Source organism: Orcinus orca, chromosome 12, assembly GCF_937001465.1.
Source record: "Orcinus orca chromosome 12, mOrcOrc1.1, whole genome shotgun sequence".
Classification (NCBI taxonomy): Eukaryota; Metazoa; Chordata; class Mammalia; order Artiodactyla; family Delphinidae; genus Orcinus; species Orcinus orca.
This window is the reverse complement of record NC_064570.1, coordinates 77126125-77145992: the sequence shown is the minus strand read 5'-3', so window position 1 is coordinate 77145992 and position 19868 is coordinate 77126125. Positions and strand designations below refer to the sequence as shown.

Genomic DNA, 19868 nt, shown 5'->3' with positions numbered 1-19868 from the left:
AGTTAATAGCTCTGCTTTGGTCTCTTTAAGTTTGAGGTGCTTGTTGTCCATTTTCTAAATTATGTTTTACATTCTTATAAAATATTAAGTAAAATACTAATTCCATTTCCTTTTCTGGCTTCTTTAGGGAAAAGAGACCTATTGGTTACTATTGTACTTTATTTTGTTGGTATAGTATCACACTGAAATTGTGTGAATTTAATTAGGCTACAGCTTGTATTGAATTTTTTCTTTCCCCTCTTTGATTTGTTTCTTTCTCTTCTATTCACTTAAGGTTGTCTTCTGCCCCTTTTCCACTTGTGATAGCTAGTTTGGCAGATTTCTCTTTTGTTTATTCATTCAAAGGATATTTATTGAGCAACTGTAACATTGTAGGTACTGTGCTGAGAGTCACAGTGGGGGAGGGAAGGCGGTTTCCCCTTGGAGTTTCCAGTCCAGTGAGGGGAGTCAGTAATCAAATAAGCGTACTTGTAAGTGTAAAATTTCAACTGTCAAGTGCAACCAAAGGGGATTATTTGTAATAATGAGAATTTGATCTAATCAGGGCAGTTTGAAGGGTGGATAGGAGAGGGAAAGATGGAGAGAGAGAGCTTTCCAGCCAGGGGGAATACAATAGAGGAAGCATGGCACGTTTAGGGAACTGAAAGGACAGTGTGGTGCTAGTAAGGAGAGTGGTACAAGATAAGACCGGAGGTTAACATCATCAGCTTTGTTTCAGAAAAGGTCATTGGCTCCCACACGGAAATAGCTCTAGAGAGGGGCAGAAGATTGTTGTCGAGATCAGTTAGGAGACTCGTAGTATATGGCAAAGGTGACCGTAGTTAGCTTGTTCTTGTAACCTTTCTTTTGATATTCTCCCCCTTCTTTTCTCCTCTGGCAAGTCTACCTCCTCTCTCATTTCTTTTTCTTTATTATACTGTTCTTGTTCATTCTAGCTTTCTTTACCTTTTTTCTTCTACCAACTAATTGCTTCACCAATATTTTCTCCCATTTTTTCTGCTTTCCCTTTCATATGTATGTATGTGTGGGTGTGTGTATTTCCTACTTTGTTTTTGTTCTTTTAATGCTTGCCTTCTCTCTTATTTGAATTCTAGTTTTTATTGTTGTCTTTCACTTACTACCTTTCTTTTTCTAGGTATTACCTGATTGTTTTGATATTCTAGATTGACTAGTGTAGTGAGAGAGGTAACAGAGAATGAAGTTATGTATTCCATATGTCTAGACTTCTGTAAGTTAATTGTTCCTGTTGCCATTACAAAAGTATGTTGACTGTTTGAAATCAAGTGGTGTAGAGGGGTTATATGACCTAGAGCAAGTAAGTGGGGCAGTCAGAACTGGAGCTTGAGACCTGTCCTATAGCCTTAACCTCCTTCAGCATTTCCTTCCTTCTTTCCTCCCTCCTTCCCTTCTTTATCCCTTTGCTTTCCCATTCTTCTTACCTGTTTAACCTTGGGGGTGGGAGTGGACAAGAGGCGCGAAAATAACAGAGTTATGGGGAGTTACCATTTACTGATGAAGCAGCGCTCTAAGAGGGCAAAAGCTGAAGCCACAGGTCTCTTAAGGCCCAACTTCAGAAATTATACAGTGTCACTTCTGTCACATTCGATTGGCCAGAAGGCCACAGAGCCAGCCCAGATTCAAGAGAAGGGGAAGGAGAACCATCACTCGGCAGGAATAGTGGGAAAGAATTTGCAGCCATCTTTAATCCATGCAGCCATCTTTCCTCTCCCAAACCTCCCTGTTTTGGGGTTTGTTTGTTTTTTTTAATACTTTCAACAAAGTCATAGTATTTCTTAAACTTGAAAATGACAGTTCTTTTGAGATCCCAAAATTTCTAATTTCTGGACAGTTTAGGAAGCTAAAGGAAGAGAACAAAGTAGACCACACATTTGTAATTTGTTTCAAAGGTATAAATAGCAACATAAACAGTCATTGGTTAACTTTCCTTTGATTAGGGACTGATTCAAGAATTTCTGAAACCAAGCAAGCATAAGTAAGAAGAAAAGAGGAAGAATGTTAGGAACTTTTCCTTCCTTTTTTTCTTTCATTCAGTGATGTCTGGGTCATGGTGGAGTTGTTATTGTTATCTTTCTCATTTTCATTACCTAAACTCTTAGAAACATCGTCACCACTATTTACAGTATTAAAAATTAAACGTTATCTTGATACAAAACACAACAGTTAATCCATAAAGTCAGAGGCAGACTGTTGATCACAATTACAACCAACTTCATTTGTACACTTAGGTCACATTACTTGCAGTGATGCAACAATGGATGATGCATTATTGTGAGCTGCAAATTATGGTTGCCTACATCACCTGAAAAACAGAAAGTAGATATGTAGTATCCATTTGACCCTAAAAACAGTGTTACTTTTAGCCCGTTTTTTGGGCTACCTTAAAAAAAGTTAGGGTCTTGTACTTCTCAGAGCCTTCTGCATCCATCACCAGCAACTAGGACCTCTTGTCTCCTGGCTAAAATTGGAACAGTCCTAGGCAAATTGGGACATGTGGACACTCTGCCTTGTCCCACGTTAACAGCAACTACTTTGAGGCTGTCTGAAACTATAGGCTTGAAAAGTAAGACAGCAAGCCATATTCTGACCTTGTTTTGGGAGAGTTTTGGTTTTTTTTGTTTTTTTTTGCGGTACGCGGGCCTCTCACTGTTGTGGCCTTTCCCGTTGCGGAGCACAGGCTCCGGACGCGCAGGCTCAGCGGCCATGGCTCACGGGCCCAGCCGCTCTGCGGCATGTGGGATCCTCCCGGACCAGGGCACGAACCCATGTCTGCTGCATCGGCAGGCGGGACTCTCAACCACTGTGCCACCAGGGAAGCCCTCAGAGAGTTTTTTTTTTGTTATTTCAAATACATTTCATGCTTGGTTTTGAATATGAGGGTTTTTTTCTCCCACATTAACTGCGTTACAATCTATGAAATATAGCAGGGAGAAAAAAACCAAACAGTGCTGGTGTACAGTGTATAACAAATGTACTTTTTTCTTTTTTGCAAAGACTGAAGCCATTTTTAAGGACATTAAGAGCTAGAAATTTCCCAAGACTTGTTTGTATACTATGTAATAACTTTGTTGTCTTTCCTATATTAAAAAAAAATCTGCAAACTTTCTGCCTCCACAACCTCCTGTGTATGAATCTGCCACTAAATCTTGGAGACATGGTGAAAATACTGCCTTTTACCACCATGACCTCTGGTGACTCTATCTTCATGGAAACCAATATCTTCTCTGCCTCTGAAATTCCTATGCCACTGTTTGGATGAGGAGGGATTCCATATTTTGGCATTTAAACTTATTTCTTCAGTTCAGGTTTGTCTCCATTCTCTATTATCACAGGAAATAAAAAACACTGATTTAATTTTGTCAGTATAGCAATTAAGTCTGCAAATCTTCATCAGCGTTTCCTTTATAAGTTTGAGTACCAACTCCTGAGTCTCCTTGTCTTCACCGTTCATAGGCTTTACCTGTTTTTCAAGTTTATCTTCTTTTAATTTAAGTTTATTATGACACTGTCAATTTTCTCCTTGTTGAATGATGCATTTGCACTTTCAGAATTAAAGTGTTTCATTGGTCCATCTCATTGAATACTGTTCCCCTGCCATCTTGATGGTGTTCTCCCCTTTTCTTGGAGCAGAAGGAGCATTTGGAGCCACTTGTCTCTCGCGATCATTTCTTAGGTTATTCGTTTTCTCTCTTTGGAACTTTGTGTGCTTGTGATAACTATATTTTAGAGATTGTGTATTGTGTGTGAAGATAGAACCAACTGCATTACTTTGGGGCAAGGTACCCACTGCTTGGTATTTCCATTCCATAGAAGATCAAGATGCTTCCAGCAACACCAACAGCATCAAACTGCTGCCTGATGTTGGCCTTGGACAGAACTAACTTATGCCAGCATCCTGCCGAAAGATCCATAGAAACCCACTGAATGGAATGAAGAGGTAGATAAACTGAGGGAACACTGAACAATAGCTGGATCCTGAGGCAAAGAATATTGTGCTTTTGGTGGTTCACAGAGAAGTCTAATATTATTCCCAAGGATATAATATATTCAGACTTCATCTTCAGATAGTATTGGACAGTCTATTGGTCTGTCTCCTGTATCAAAAAATAAAGGTTGTATAGATTAGGAATTTAAGAAAACTCACCTCAGCTGGGTGATTTTTCTGCTTCATGAAGCGCCTGTGGGGGTTATTCAGTGGTAGCTTGGCTGGCCTGGAGGCTCCAAGACAGCTTTATTCAAATGTCTGACTCTGGCCGGTATGGAAAGTTGGGCCCTTCCTTCTCCATGTGGCCGAAAAGCCTCTTCATGTGGTCTCTGCAGTGGGATACCCGTACTTGTAACATGGTGGCTTAGGGCTCCACGAGACTGCCTGTGGAGAATCTTGACAGGTTCTTGAGAAAGACTGGGGCTAAAGCACTACAGAGCCACCTAAAATTGCTTTATTGAGATTTCCTGATGTTTGCATTTAATTCACTCTTTATGTTTTCTTTTACTGCTTTTATATTTCTAAGTTGCAGAAGTTAACTTCTGTCTCCGTAATCCTTTTTAAAAAATTCTATTTTTTATTATTGTAAAACCTTATCAATAAAAAATTATTAGGAAATATTTCGTATCTGTGGAATATAAAGCATAATATAGCAAAAGCTCATGTTCTACTTCCTAGCCTGAAGAAAACATTACTAATACAGTTGAAGCTGGGCTGAACCCTTTCTTTTTTTTTTAATTTAAAAAAATTTTTTAAAGAAATTTATTTATTTTTGGCCGCGTTGGGTCTTCGTTGCTGCACGCGGGCTTTCTCTAGTTGCGGCGAGCGGGGGCTACTCTTCATTGTGGTGCGCGGGCTTCTCATTGTGGTGCTTCTCTTGTTGCGGAGCACGGGCTCTACGTATGCGGGCTTCAGTAGTTGTGGCTCCCGGGCTCTAGAGTGCAGGCTCAGTAGTTGTGGCGCACGGGCTTAGTTGCTCCACAGCACGTGAATCTTCCTGGACCAGGGCTTGAACCCGTGTCCCCTGCATTGGCAGGCAGATTCTTAACCACTGCGCCACAAGGGAAGTCCCGAACCCTTTCTTTTTTGCATCTTTCTGCCTGCTTTCCAGGGGTAACCACCATCGTTAATTTGGTAGTTATCATTCCCATACATTTCTTTGTACTTTATGTTCTTATCTCTGAACCTGTGTATGTGTACAAATTGTTTTGAATGTTTAGAATATTTTATAAATCATGTCATACTGTATTCTTCTGTAATTTGCTTTTCATTCTTGCAGCATTGTTTGAGAAATTAAATTATGTTGATAAGAATAGGTCTAGTGCTTTGTCATAGTATGAATATACTACCTTTTATTTATGCATTTCCTTTTTTGTGGGAATTAGGTTGTATCTAATTTTTTACTATTACATACATTGCTACTATGAATATTTTAGTATGTCTCATATTGCTACTGTGAACTTTTTTTTAAAGTACATTTCCTTGTGCACATGTGTGTGTTTCTCTAGAGCAGGGGTCAGCAAACTTTTTCTGTAAAGGGCTAGTGAATATCTTACCCTTTGCATTCCAAACAGTCTGTCACAATTACTCAGTGCTGCCAGTTTAGCAAGAAGGCAGTTACAGATCATACATAAGCAAATGAGTGTGGCTGTGTGCCAGTAAACCTTTTTGAACACTGAAATTTGAATTTTATATAATTTTCTTGTAACATGAAACATTAGTCTTGTTTGATTTTTTGTTTTCCCCCCTAGCCATTTAAAAATGTAAAAGTATTCTTAGCTTGTGGGCCTTATAAAATCAAGCAGCAGGCCAGATTTGGCTGGGCCATACTTTACTAACATCTGATCTAGGGTATTTCTTAGCAATGGAATTATCGGGTCATGTGCAATTTCAGCTTCACCTAAGTATTGCCAAATTGATCTCCAAAGTGCTTTCACTAGCACTTTTTAAGTTTTCTGTTTATACACATCATTACCTACTTAATAATGTCTGATGTTTTAGTTTTTGCCAGTCTGATGTGGTTATCAGATGGTGGTTTGAATTTGTAATACTCTGGTTTATAGTGAGGTTGAGTATCTTTATTACTGTGTTTTTAAAAATTGTTCATTGTTCATTGAATATTCAAAAAATATTGAGTGCCAACCTAGAGGTAACCCCTATTCTATGTGCCTGTGGTGCGTGAGTAAACTAAACAAAATACTCTATGAGTTTCTTTTTGTTTTTTGGGTTATTTTGTGTGTTTCCTCAGTTCTTAGTTGCTCATGTTTTCTGCACATTTTGTTCTGTTGGAATGTTGGGGTTCTTTATATAGTCTGGATAGGAAACCTTGGTTGAATTACATGTATTGAACATACATCTTAACAGAATTATTACTTGTCTTATTTTTAAACTCATGGAATAATTTTATGAGCAAATTTTTTAAATGTAGTCATTTATTGTTTTTTTCTTAATGTCTTGTGCTTTTTGTGATAGAAGAAATTCTTTGATCTTATTGGTCCCTTATAACTTTACTTTTTTTGGTTTTACTAATCACTGTTCATTTCTTTAGTTTTTACGATAGCAGGAGAGTGCCAGTCGGCTGTTCAGGTTGGGGTAACAGAATCTGAAAATCTATTTGTAGTGTATCTACTTCTTATGTTTTCTTTACATTTAAAAAAGTTTTTTAAAAAGACTATTAATGGGACTCCCTTGGCGGTCCAGTGGTTAAGACTCTGCTTTTCCACTGCAGGGGGCACGGGCTCGGTCCCTGGTCAGGAAACTTAAGATCCCGCATGCTGCGCAGCATGGCCAAGGAAAAAAAAAAGACTTTATTAAATACTTGCAAACCATATATCTGATAAGGGGTTAATATCCAAAATATATAAAGAACTCAATAGCAAAAAACCCAAATAATCCAATTAAAAATAGACAAAGGACTTGAATAGACATTTTTTCCAAAGAAGACCTACAGATGGCCAACAGATACCTGAAAAGGTGCTCAGCATCACTAATTATTAGGGAAATGCCAATCGAAACTACCATGAGATATAACCTCATGCCTGTTACAATGGTTATTATGAAACCATGGTGACCATGCGCTGTTGGTGGGAGTGTAGATTGGTGCAGCCACTATGGAAAACAGTATGGAGGTTCCTCAGGAGATTAAAAGTAGAACTACCATATGATCCAGCAATTCTACTTATGTGAATATATCTGAAGGAAACAAAAACACTATGTTGAAGAGATATCTGCGCCCCCCTGTTCTGTAGCCGAGACATGGATACAATCTAACTGTCCATGAGTGGAAGAACGGATAAAGATGTTGTGTGTATATACAATGGACTATTATTCAGACATAAAAGGGAGAGAAATCCTGCCATTTGTGACAACACGGGTGGACCCTGAGAGCATTATGCTAAGTGAAATAAGAATGCTGTGTGATCCCACTTATGTGTGGAATCTTAAAAAAAAAAAATCCCAAGCTCATAGAAAAAGAGAACAGATTTGTGGTTACCAGAGGCAGGGCACGGGAGGTAGGGGACTTGGATGAAAGTGGTCAGAAGGTACAAACTTCCAGTTACAGGATAAATAAGTACTGGGGTTGTAATGTATAAAATGATGGGTGGCTATAGTTAATACTCCTATAGGGCTTATTTGGAAGGTGTTAGAGTAAATCCTAAGAGTTCTCATCACAAGGAAAGAAACTTTCTTCCTTCATTTCCTTCCTTCCCTTCCCTCTCTTCCCTTTTCTTTATTTCTTTCCCTAGCTTGCTTTCTTTTCTCTCTTTCCCTCTTTCTCTTTCTCCTTCCTTCTTTTCTTTCTTTCTTTCTTTCTTTCTTTCTTTCATCTATATGAGATGATAGATGATAACTGAACATATTATGGTAATCATTTCACAATATATGTAAGTGAAGTCATTATGTTGTACACCTTGAACTTATACAGTGCTGCTCAGTTATATATCAGTAAAACTGGGCACGGAAGACTTGTTTTTGTTTTTTATTTTTCTTTTTTCTAGCCATGCAAAAGAATTACTTATTATTTTTTAAGAGCAGTTTTAGTTTCACAGCAAAGCGGAAGGTACAGAGATTTGCCATACACCTCTCACCCCCACATCTGCATAGCCTTCACCAGTATCAACATCTCCCACCAGAGTGGTACAACTGATAACCCTCCACCGACAAATCATAGCCCGTAGTTTACGTTTTGGCTCACTCATTGTGTGGTATAGTCTGTGGGTTTGGATAAGTGTGTAATGACATGTATCCATCATTATCATGTCATACAGAGTATTTTCATTGCCATAAAAATCTTCATTGTTCTACCTATTCATCCCTCAGCCCCTCCACCCTCACCTCACCTTGGCAACTACTGATCTTTTTACTATCTCCATAGTTTTGCCTTGCCCAGAATGTCATCTAGTTGAAATCATATAGTAGATTGCCTTTTCAGGTTGGTTTCTTTCACTTAGTAATAGGCATTTAAGGTTCTTCCGTGGATTTTTTTTTTTTTCCCGTGGCTATTACTAAGTGAGGTCTTGGTATATTTTGGATAAGTCCTTTATCAGATGTGTTTTTTTTGCAAATATTTTCTCCTGATCTTTGGCTTGTTTTCTAATTTTCTTGGCAGAGCAAAAGGTTTTAATTTTAATGAAGTCCAGTTTATCAGTTCTTTCTTTCATGGATTATACCTTTGGTGTTTCATCTAAAGAGTCATCACCATACCTAAGAGTCATCTAGATTTTCTCCTATGTTATCTTCTAGGAGTTTTATAGTTTTGTATTTTACATTTAGGTCTGTGATCCATTTTGAATTAAATAACTTGCTAAGATTTTGATTGCGATTGCACTGAATTTATTGATAAAGTTGGAAAGAACTGACATCTGGACAGTATTGAGTCTTCCCATTCATGAACATGAAATATCTCTCCATTTTTTTAGTTTTTCTTTCATTTCATTTATCAGTTTTGTAGGTTCCATCATAAAGATTTTGTACATATTCTGTTAGCTTTATAGCTAAGTATTTCATTCTTGGGGGTGCTAATGTGTTACTGTGTTTTTAATTTCACATTTACCTTGCTCATTACTGGTATATAGGAAAGCATTTAATTGTTTTGTATTAACCTTGTATCCTGCAGCCTTACTATAATTGCTTACTAGTTCCAGTAGGGTTTTTTTGAGTGATTCTTTCGGATTTTCTACCTAGACGATCATAGTATTTCAGTCTTTCTTTGTCTTTCTTTACCTTGACATGTTTAAAGTATACTGGACAGTTATTTTGTAGTTTGGGTTTGTCTGATGTTTCCTCATGATTAGATTTAGGTTATGAGTTTTTATAAGGAATGCCTTGGTAGTGATCTTTTGTCCTATTACTGGTGAAATTAACTTTGATCATTTAGTGTTTGCCAGATTTCTCCACTGAAAGGTACTATCATTTTCCCCTTTGTAATTAATAAATATTTTGTGGGAAACTACTTTGAAGCAATATAAATGACATATTTCTCTTCAGATTTCATCCATTAGTTTTAGCTTCTTTCCATTTATTTATTAGTTTCAGCATTCCTTGATGATGCATCCCTGAATCATTTTTTATTATAACGGTTTTGTTTTGTGAATTATATTCATAATTTTCAAATGTTAACTCTTGCTTTTAGAATAAACCCTACTTGATTGTAATATTATTCTTTGTCTATCACTGGATTTGATTTACTGATATTAAGGGTTTTATATCTGTCTTCATGAGAGAGTGCTTGGTAATTTCCTTCCTTAAATGTCGTTATCAGGTTTAGGATCAGGTATACTGACTTCATAAAATGAGCTGCAAAGTGTTCCTTTTTTTTTATTTTCTGGGAAAGTTTAGGTAAATTTGTTGCTATATTTTACAAGTTTGAAAGAAATTATGGGAGAAGCCTTCTGGGTCTGAGTTTCTCTTTACAGAAAGATTTATAATAATTCAGTTTCTTTTATTGACAGCAGTGTTCAAAAATTTTTTTTCTTGTGTCAATTTGGTAATATCTGTGCCCTCATAGGTGTTTAAGTTTGCTTTCTCTAGTCAACTAAGTCAGTTCCTACCCATCCATCAAATTTTCACCTTTCATCAGTTTAGTTACATCTCTCATCTGCTATTATCTTCTTTCTGGGTTCATTTTGTTCTTATGGGTTTCTGCTTTTTACCCCTCTTTCCATTACTGTCATTTTACTGGAGGGGTATGGAGAAAAATGCATATATTTAATTTACGATGCTTAACTGGGATCTCTCTTTAACCTTTGTATTAACTTTCAATTTTGTAAGTACAGTATAGTGGACATAATTTTCCATTCTGATTCTTACGAGTGTCAACCATAACAGGATATTGAAGTGTGTTGATACTCTCAAGGACTTTTGAGGGTTCAGAGCTTTTGTTCCTAGTGCAAGTTGCCCTAAAATTTATGTTTTTAGAATTTGCTTGCTTTTTGTAATTTATTTTTTCTCATTGGCAGTTATCACTTTCATGAGGTTATTTTTCTTTCATCTGTTAATTTATAGCTTCTAATCTGTCAATTAGGAAATCCTGTGATTACACTTGTTAGAACTGTATGTACGGAACCTTGCTTCTTTAGAGCGTACACAATATAAAATCTCTTGACTTTTCACTGCTTAGTGGCCTTTTTTGTTAACTTGCCTGACTCTCAGTGATGGATAGAGTCTTTATAGACTAGTAATCATCATAGTTTATTACCTTTTCTGTGTTGGTAGCATAACTTAAACTTAACCCTTTCTTTTTACATTTGATTTTTGAAAATTGGAGTGGGGGATAATTTTAGATTTATAGAGAAGTTTCAAAGATGTTAGAGAGAGTTTCTGTATACCATTTACCCATCTTCCCCTAAAGTTCCCAACTTAGATAATTGTAGTATGTTTGTCAAAAACTAGGAGATTAACATGGGCATAACACTATAGCCTAAACTACAGACTTGACTTGGATTTCACTAGTTATTTCATTAATGTCCTTTTCCTTTTGCACAGTCCAGTCCAGGACACCACATTGCATTTGGTTGTCATGTCTCCTTAGTCCCCTCTGATCATGACAGTTTCTTTATCTTCCCTTATTTTTCATAACCTTGACAGTTTTAAAGAGTTCTGGTCAGGAATTTTGTAAAATGTTCCTCAGTTTGGGTTTATCTGATGTGTTCTTTTGACTAAACTGGCATTGTGGGCTTTTGGGAAGAAGCCACAGAGCTGAAGTCGCATTTTCATCACATCATGTTAAGTATGCTATGAATAAGACATCACTTCTCATGTTAACTTTGATGATCACTTAGCTGAGATAGTGATTGGTAGGTTTCTGTCAGTTTACTTTTTTCCTTTTTCTATAGTTGACTCTTTGGAAGTGAGTTACAAAGTTCAACATATACTGAAGGGAAAGGGAATTCAGTTCCATCTCTTAGAGGAGAGTTTGTACATGTATCATTTGGAATTCTGTAAGGAAGATGTGTCCCTTCTCACCATTTATTTATTTATTCAATTATTTATATCCATGTGGATTCATGAATATTTATTTTATTAAGGAGAATTATAATTCATATCATCATTTTTTTAAAAAAACGCCTTCTTCCTTTCTGGCCCTACATAATACTCCAGGCTTATCTTGTATTTTTCCTGCGTCATCTCTAGAATCAGTCATTTTTCCTAGGAGCTCTGGCTCCTTGTATTGGAGAATGGTATTTAGAAAATAAGATCTGGTTGTAGGTGTGCTTGTTGCTACTGAGGTATCACTGCTTCTACACCTTCTGAGGACAGACCCTTAGCTCTGTATACTAACCCATGGAACAGCATATCTATATTCGTGTCTGTATCTATTAATCTATATGTGTATCAAATAAAAGTTGGTACTGATATCTCTTCCTCTAATCTAGCACCACTAGAACGAACAGTTCATTCTAGCTTTCCTCTCTTTTTTTCATAACTTCTTTTTCTGAAAGGGAGACACCTTGCTCCTGTTATCTACTATTTACTTACTTATATTTACATTATACATGTAAAGAAGTTTCAGATTTACTCATGATGACTTGTTTCCTCCTGTTTCATGATATTTTGGGTTGTGAACTCATTTTTTTGGGAAACTTTTTGAGGCATTGAAATTTTATTTTTTTTAGAGAAGATTTATATTTGATTCTCCTAGTCATTTAGAGGTTTTGGTGATTGTTTTTTTGCCTTTACAAACAGTTTTTTACTGTGGAAAAATATACGTAACGTAAGATTTATTGTTTTAACTGTATATAAATGTACAAGCGTAGATTGGCATTAAATACATCCATAATGTTGTGCAGCCATCACCACTATCCATTTCCAGAACTTTTTCATCATCCCAGACAAAAGCTCTGTACCCATTAAAAAGTAACTCTACATTCTCCTCTCCCTCCAGTCCCTGGTGACCTCTGTTCTGCTTGCTCTCTGCATTTCCCTATTCTAGTTACCTCATATAAGTGGAATCATACAATATTTGTCCTTCTGTGCCACTATTGCACTCATTGTAATGTTTTCAGAGTTCATCCATATTGTAGCATGTGTCAGAGTTTCATTTCTTTATGGCTAAATAACACTCCTCTGTATGTGTGTGTGAACACAGCACATTTTGTTTATCCATTCGTCTGTCGATGGATATTTGGGTGGTTTCACCTTCTGGCTCTTGTGAATGATGCTGCTGTGAACATTGGTGTACAAGTGTCAGAGTCCATGCTCTCAGTTATTTTGGGGTATATATCTAGAACTAGGATCACTGGGTCATAGGGTAATTCTGTGTTTAACTTTTTGAGGAGCTGCCAAACATTTTCCACAGTGGCTGCACCATTTTATATTCCCACAAGCAATGCGTAAGAGTTCCGATTTCTCCTCATCCTCACCAACACTTGTTATTTTCCATTAAAAAAAACAGCCATCCTGACGGGTGTGAAAGAGTATCTCATTATAGTTTTGCTTTGCATTTCCTTAACATCTGGTGATATTGGGCATCATTTCCATGAGACTCTTTTAATTATGGACTTTTCTGGGCCACATAGGTTATGAAGATTCTGGTACCAAACCTGAGTGATTGTGAGCTGATGTTTAGGAATTCCCTAAACATGGGGTGGAGAGATACACTTTATTTGTTATTATTAGTTCACCCCCAAACCCAGAGCCAACGGCAAGATGTCATAATTATCCCTACTGTCTCTTTCTTCAGTGAGATTCTTTTTTCTCCCCCCCGCCCCCCCCAACCCAGTTCACCCAATTGGATTGTCACCCTTCAGGTCTTCTGGTCTATGATCTGACCTTTCATTTTACTGAGGCTCCAAACCTGGTCTTCCCAGCCTCTGGGCCTCAGGTTTTTGTCATATGGCTCAAAAACAAATGCCAGCTTCAGAACTTCATTTATTTCTCAGGTTCCCACTTCATTGCTGTTTATGGCTTCGGGGTATTTCAGGCATGCACTTAAAATTTTTCTTAAACTCATCGTGAGCGTGTTTGGTGTTCTGATCTGGAGAGTTATTTCTAACATTGAGTTCACCCTGATGCTAACACAGAAAACCTTGGTTTGTCTCTTTTCTGCTAAAAGGCAGAGATGATTGGCTGAGGTAAAGAAAAGGCTGGTGGTCTGGATTTAGTTCTCATAAATAAGGCAAGCAAATTAACAGGTACTAGTTTCTAGAACCAGTGATCAAATACGGTGGAGATGCAGGGTTGATTTTTATGTATTTCATATTCATGTATCCCCATCCACATTTTTATTATATTTTACTGATTTGAGCTTTTTTTCTGTAGCAAGCTCACACATATGGATGAGTGTAAATTAGCAAAAACAGATTTTAATGTGTTCTTTTTCTCTTTAGAGGAAATAATCAAAAGGCAAGCAAATTAAAAGAAAATCCTGACTAAGCAAAGAGTTTGGGAAATGCTCAATTTTATTTTGTATTGAATGGCTCTATTAATGAATACTTATCTGAGTTTGTTTTTATTTCAGCGTTGGCTAGATCAGAATCTAAAAGAGATAGAGGTTTTAAAAGGAATTGGAGCTTTGATCATGGAGAAGAAAGTGAAGGAGATACAGATAAAGAGTAAGAATGTTTTTTTCCCCCTCAGATGTTTTATAAGAATGAAACTTTTCATTAGATAAGCAATTTTATTCCATGGAAATATTTTTAAGAGTATGGTATTCTTAAGAAAACATTGAACTCTTTTACAGTAGCATTAAGGAAAGAAAAAGCAGTTCTTTTATTGGTATATAATTTTGTGGTTATATTTCTTCATCTTTTGAAATGTATAAATATGTGCATATAGTACATGTAACCTTATAATTAAAAGTTGACCTGGGCTTCCCTGGTGGTGCAGTGGTTGAGAGTCCGCCTGCCGATGCAGGGGACACGGATTCGTGCCCCGGTCCGGGAAGATCCCACATGCCGCGGAGCCTGCGCATCCGGAGCCCGTGCTCCGCAACGGGAGAGACCACAACAGTGAGAGGCCCGCGTACAGTAAAGAAAAAAAAAAAGGCGACCATACTACAGGATTCCTATTAAAGAAATTGTTCTTTAAAAATAAAAAATAAAAAAATACGGCATTCTGTTCACGTAGTGATTTGAGAAGCCACCATTTATCAGGAGTAAATGAACCCACATTACGATTCCTGAAATTTGTAAGAAAGTTTAGTGTCTTTCTTTCCAGTTGTGACTCACCCTGCCCCCACCACATTCATCTTAGATTGCTAACAGAGAAAGCAGAAACCCTGTAAATGATAAACACAGGTGTTGACCCAGACAGACGTTAAGCAAAGCGTTCATTACACTTTGTTAATGTACTTGGAATGACTGCTGTAACTTTTTAAATAGTTTTAATAGAGCCTTTTGCATGTTATGAGATTTGTATTACAAATTTAGTATGGCTATTAGTTTCTTAGTTTACTGATCTGGTTTTCCACTGGCCAGAACAAACAGCAAATTAAGAGACACACAAATATATACACTAAAGTTCTACCAAAACTGCAAATATTTTTTAGAAATTTTACACAAGAAGTCATTCAGAGTATATTGGCTAAATATTGTAGGTGCTTCACTTCTGTCTGGGCAACAGCTCCGTTCATCATTACCACTTTATGTGCCTTCACCTATGAGATGTTGAACTGAAGTGAAGTTTTATTTGAGGGAGAGCTTTGAACTGGTATGTTTCTCACTCAAAATTTGTATTTTATGGTTTTCTTTCTTTCATTTCTTTTTATTTCTGATTATATTTTATAACAGACATTTGTTATTTATGTAGTTTTGAAAAATTGGAATTAAATCTGAAATTGAGTAGACCACTTGTAAACGTTAAAAAGTATCCCACCTTTTTTTTTTTTGCGTTATGCGGGCCTCTCACTGTTGTGGCCTCTCCCGTGAGGAGCACAGGCTCCGGACGCGCAGGCTCAGCGGCCATGGCTCACGGGCCCAGCCGCTCCGTGGCATGCGGGATCCTCCCGAACCGGGGCACGAACCCATGTCCCCTGAATCGGCAGGCGGACTCTCAACCACTGCGCCACCAGGGAAGCCCAGTATCCCACCTTTTAAGCATTTTTGTAAAATGTTTGCAGGAGAGAATTTTTAGCATTAAAAAAGTTGGGATGTATACAAACAATAATGAAACAAACATTTTACATTTTTGTTATAAATAGCTAAGATTTTACTAAAAATAGCTTAGCAGAATTGTCTTCAGAAGGGTGTATTTTGACTTTGTTAGAAGATTTGTCATGATTATATAAAAAAAAATGTGTCTTTTAAGGTGCTACCTGTCCTGTATGTTTCACTTATGAATTTTACTCTTTGGTTTATCACTATGTTCAGATTAACATGAACTGTTAATAGATATATCGGTTTTTTAGAATCAGGTCAATGATTCTCAGTAAAGGGTTGGTATTTCCCACAATGGTAGAGGTATAACTATTTTATTGGGTTAATACCATTGCAGTTACTTTCTTTTCATTAACTAAAGTTTTCTTACCAGTATGTTTCTTTCCCTCTACTTTGTTTTTCAGCCCCTTTCCCCTAATTTAAAATGCAAGACAGAAAGGAAAAATGAGTGACTATTTATGAAATCCATAGTTTAGAAAAGCAAAATTATGTGTTCATTAATGGCAGAGGTCAGGAAACAGTGGCTCATGGGCCCAGGCTGGCCCACCCCTGGATTTTTGTTATAGTTTTGTTGGAACACAGCCACACAGATAGTCTGTGGCTACTCTCATACTACAGTGGCAAAGCAAAGCGGAGTAGTTGCTGCCAAGACTGTATGGCCTGCAAAGTCTAAAATATTTACTCTCTGGCCCTTTACAGAAAAAGTTTGCTGATCTCTATATTAGGTGAGCACAGAGGCTAAAACTTCTGAATTTAATGTATGGGTTGTAATTGTCACTTAAGGCTTTTTCCCCTTTATTTTCTGTGTAGTGAGGCAAATCTACTCAGTGTAGATGAAGATGAGGATTCTGAAACCTCAAAAGGAAAAAAGGCAAGTGTTACTTTCTATTTATTTATTTTTTTAGGTTATATACTAAAAACTAAAGCTTCAAAAGAAGATTTGTATTTTTGATTGTAAGTCCCAACCACCCACTTTCCTACCCCAAAGGCAAATGGTATTCCCAGTTTCTTGTTTATCCCATCAGAAGTATTTTATCACAAAGAAAATATATATTCTCGCCCCACCTTTTTTTTTTGTTTGTTTTTGCGGTACGCGGGCCTCTCACTGTTGTGGCCTCTCCCGTTGCGGAGCACAGGCTCCAGACGCGCAGGCTCAGCGGCCATGGCTCACGGGCCTAGCCGCTCCGCGGCATGTGAGATCTTCGCGGACTGGGGCACGAACCCGTGTCCCCTGCAACGGCAGGCGGACTCTCAACCACTGCGCTGCCAGGGAAGCCCAAGAAGTGCTTTAATAAAGCCTTGTGCTTATACCTTTTCACATCTTTACAGTGTATTTGTAGGATAGATTTCTAAAATTGCAGTTGCTATTTCAGCAGGTAGATTTACATGTTATTTTGCTAAATATTGCCAAATGCCTCATTCATAGGAATTAGCATTAGCCATAACTGCTAGCACTGTATGAGAGTTTCTCTTCTAACTTTGGGAAGTATGTGGTCAAACTTGAATTTTTGCCAATCTGACATAGTACCCTCTTTACATATTTCCTGTACTTACAGTTGAATAGTATTTTAGAGACTTTTAAAGTTACTTTTTTCTCCCTGTCTTTGTGGTGTTTTTTTCCCCCACATCTCTATTTTGACATAATTTCGGGAGTTTATAGAACTTAAAGTTTTTCTCTATAAGGCTACTCACACTGAAAAACTGTAAGGTTTTTTACATTGCAGTTTTCTCTAGCTTTTATTTTAACATTTTGATTCCTTAGAGTGGGGCTATTTAGGTGTTCTTCAGGTGGACACAAATATAGTGAGCTTTGTAGGTAAAAGTAAAAGGTGTTTTTCATCATGATCTTCTGTGACATTGGTCTTTAACTTGAGGGGGGGTTGCTTGCAGATGCCCTTTCTTTTTTAATGTTGATACTTTTAAAGTAAAATAAAACTTATATGACACTTATGTATCCTGTGATCTCTAAAGATAATTCAGAATTGATACTCAGCATCATCTGTCTTAACAGTACATGTACAACAACATTGTAAATCAACTATATTTCCATAAAAAAACTTAAAGAAATACAGGTACCATTTCCTCTTTAACAGGTGGAAATTTATAGTTTTCCTTCTTCTCCTTAAATTCATATTTCTGTTCAGTTTTCCCACAAAATTTTAACATTATATGTGTATTTTAACTTCACATGATGTATTTTTATGCAATTGAAAATCTTTTAATTACTCTATCATACTGTATAGATATATATTCACTGAATAAAAAGATATACATTCACTGAAATTTAATATTAAATGATCTTTTCACTAAAAGTTGCAAGTATTAATTTTTTTTGCTGGATTGAGTTATCTTTATAATTACTAATAAACATGTAATTTATAATTATTAAACCTATTGTATAGAATTATATTGGAAATGTATTTCTTAAAGTGATGGTGTTGATGTTTTCCTTCCTTATTCATTTAGTTCATGTGTCCATAAATAAATGTTATTTATTGGTCTAATAAAACTTTCAACAGTGATTTTCTTTTTAAACTTTTTTTAGATATAAGTGCTGAGAAATCTTGGTCATATAATAAATAGATGGATATAGAAAGAGTTTTGCTATAGCATTATCATTCAGTTCTTTCCTTTTGAATTAAATGGCAGGAAAATCACCTAGCAATGTAATAAAAGTTTAAAAGTTAAAAATAATTTGTAATCCAGCCTCTGGATTTATTGTCTTTCTGAATTTGGGGGAAATATACTAAAAAGGCTTTATCAAGACTTAATGATTGGCTAGTAGTTACACTTGTTACTTTTAAATTCCTTTTAGATTCCTATTTTTTAACCAGATAATCTCAGAAATAATTGGAAAAATTGAAATCTTGTTAATTTCTAATTGGCTTTTGCCAATTTTTTTCGTAAAAATAGTTTTGTAAAATATTGTGGGTTTTTTCTTTAAAAGAACTGCATATTTAACTCTCTTGATCTATGGAAAATGTCTACATATAACTTACTTGTCAAGGCCAATTCATAGTACAGCCAGTCAATTAAATCAAATGTATTATTTATCTATAATAAATAGTGTTTTTTTTCTGTTTTCATTTCATATATACATGTTAATCTGCATCTTCATGATGACATTTCACTTTAGAATTCTCGGCAGAAAAATGTAGCCTTGGTTTTTTGTTTTTTTGTTTTTTTTTTTGTTTTTTTTTTTTTTTGCGGTACGCGGGCCTCTCACTGTTGTGGCCTCTCCCGTTGTGGAGCACAGGCTCCAGACGCACAGGCTCAGCGGCCATGGCTCACGGGCCCAGCCGCTCCGCGGCATGTGGGATCTTCCTGGACCGGGGCACAAACCCGCATCCCCTGCATCGGCAGGCAGACTCTCAACCACTGTGCCACCAGGGAAGCCCTGCAGCCTTGGTTTTGACCTAAGTTTTTTTACCTGGTTGTAATAAAGGCATGCAAATTTAAGGGTTTGTTGGTTTTGTTTTTGTTTTTTTAATGCTTTCTTTGAGTTGTTTTCACGTGATTTGTTCCTTGGGGCAGTGCTTTTCTTGATAATAACTGTAGTAGAAGATACAAAGTCATTGAATGCAAATTTTTATTACTTTTGCTTTTCCATTTTGCATTATTGTTGTATTAAGAAAATCTTAATTTGGTCCAGAACACCCAGTTTCTAACCTGTGGTTCACTTTTAACAGAAATATATATAAAACGGGGAAAGATACGAAGCCCTACTACTGTTTCATGTGCCAAAAGAGATTCCAGATACTATTATGTCAAATTGTTCCTTTCAGGAGTATTTTAGACTCTAGTACAATAAATGAGAATTATGTCTTTTGTAAAGTGGAAAAAGGTTTGGTGTGAAAGTGGAGATAAGAAAGGAGATATTATATGTACCTTTCCTACAGATGGGTTTTAAAGTAAATCAATTTAAGAAAGTGTTAAAGTGGAGATTGAGGATTTAGGAGTTGATTTTCTTAAAATTATCCATGCCCAGTTGTCCTTTAGAAAGTCTTTGTGTATCCCAGGGTTTTAAGTATCCCTGGATTTTTAATGGCTTGTGAGTAATATGTAGGTCCATATGGAACATTGGTTTAAACTAATATAGTCCCTTTTTTGCATTCAAAAATGAGCATGGAATTAGGAGAAAGCCTTTATTTTGGTTCAGAGTGTCTTAGTGTTCCCTTTCTCTTCCACAGAATAATCTCTTTGCCTTTGGATTTCTGCAGTTTCATTATACCTCTTTATATAAAGGATGCGTATCTTTTATTAATTCTGAA

General features: G+C 36.6%; 1 protein-coding gene across 13 annotated transcripts in view; it reads left to right on the top strand.

Moving 5' to 3' along the window:
* SENP6 (SUMO specific peptidase 6) overlaps positions 1-19868 on the top strand; it is a 103055-nt gene that overhangs the window by 4005 nt on the left and 79182 nt on the right. For 5 of the 13 annotated variants that reach the window (XM_033428600.2, XM_033428599.2, XM_033428598.2 and 2 more), the window contains exons 2-3: positions 13962-14055; positions 16408-16468. The exons of 2 other annotated variants lie outside the window; for them this stretch is intronic. In XM_033428600.2, the coding sequence (XP_033284491.1) occupies positions 13962-14055; positions 16408-16468 (155 nt within the window). Of the gene's footprint in view, positions 1-3828; positions 3956-13961; positions 14056-16407; positions 16469-19868 lie in introns of those variants that run through there. 6 more of the 13 variants (XM_033428604.2, XM_033428605.2, XM_033428602.2 and 3 more) reach the window with 4 other exon arrangements.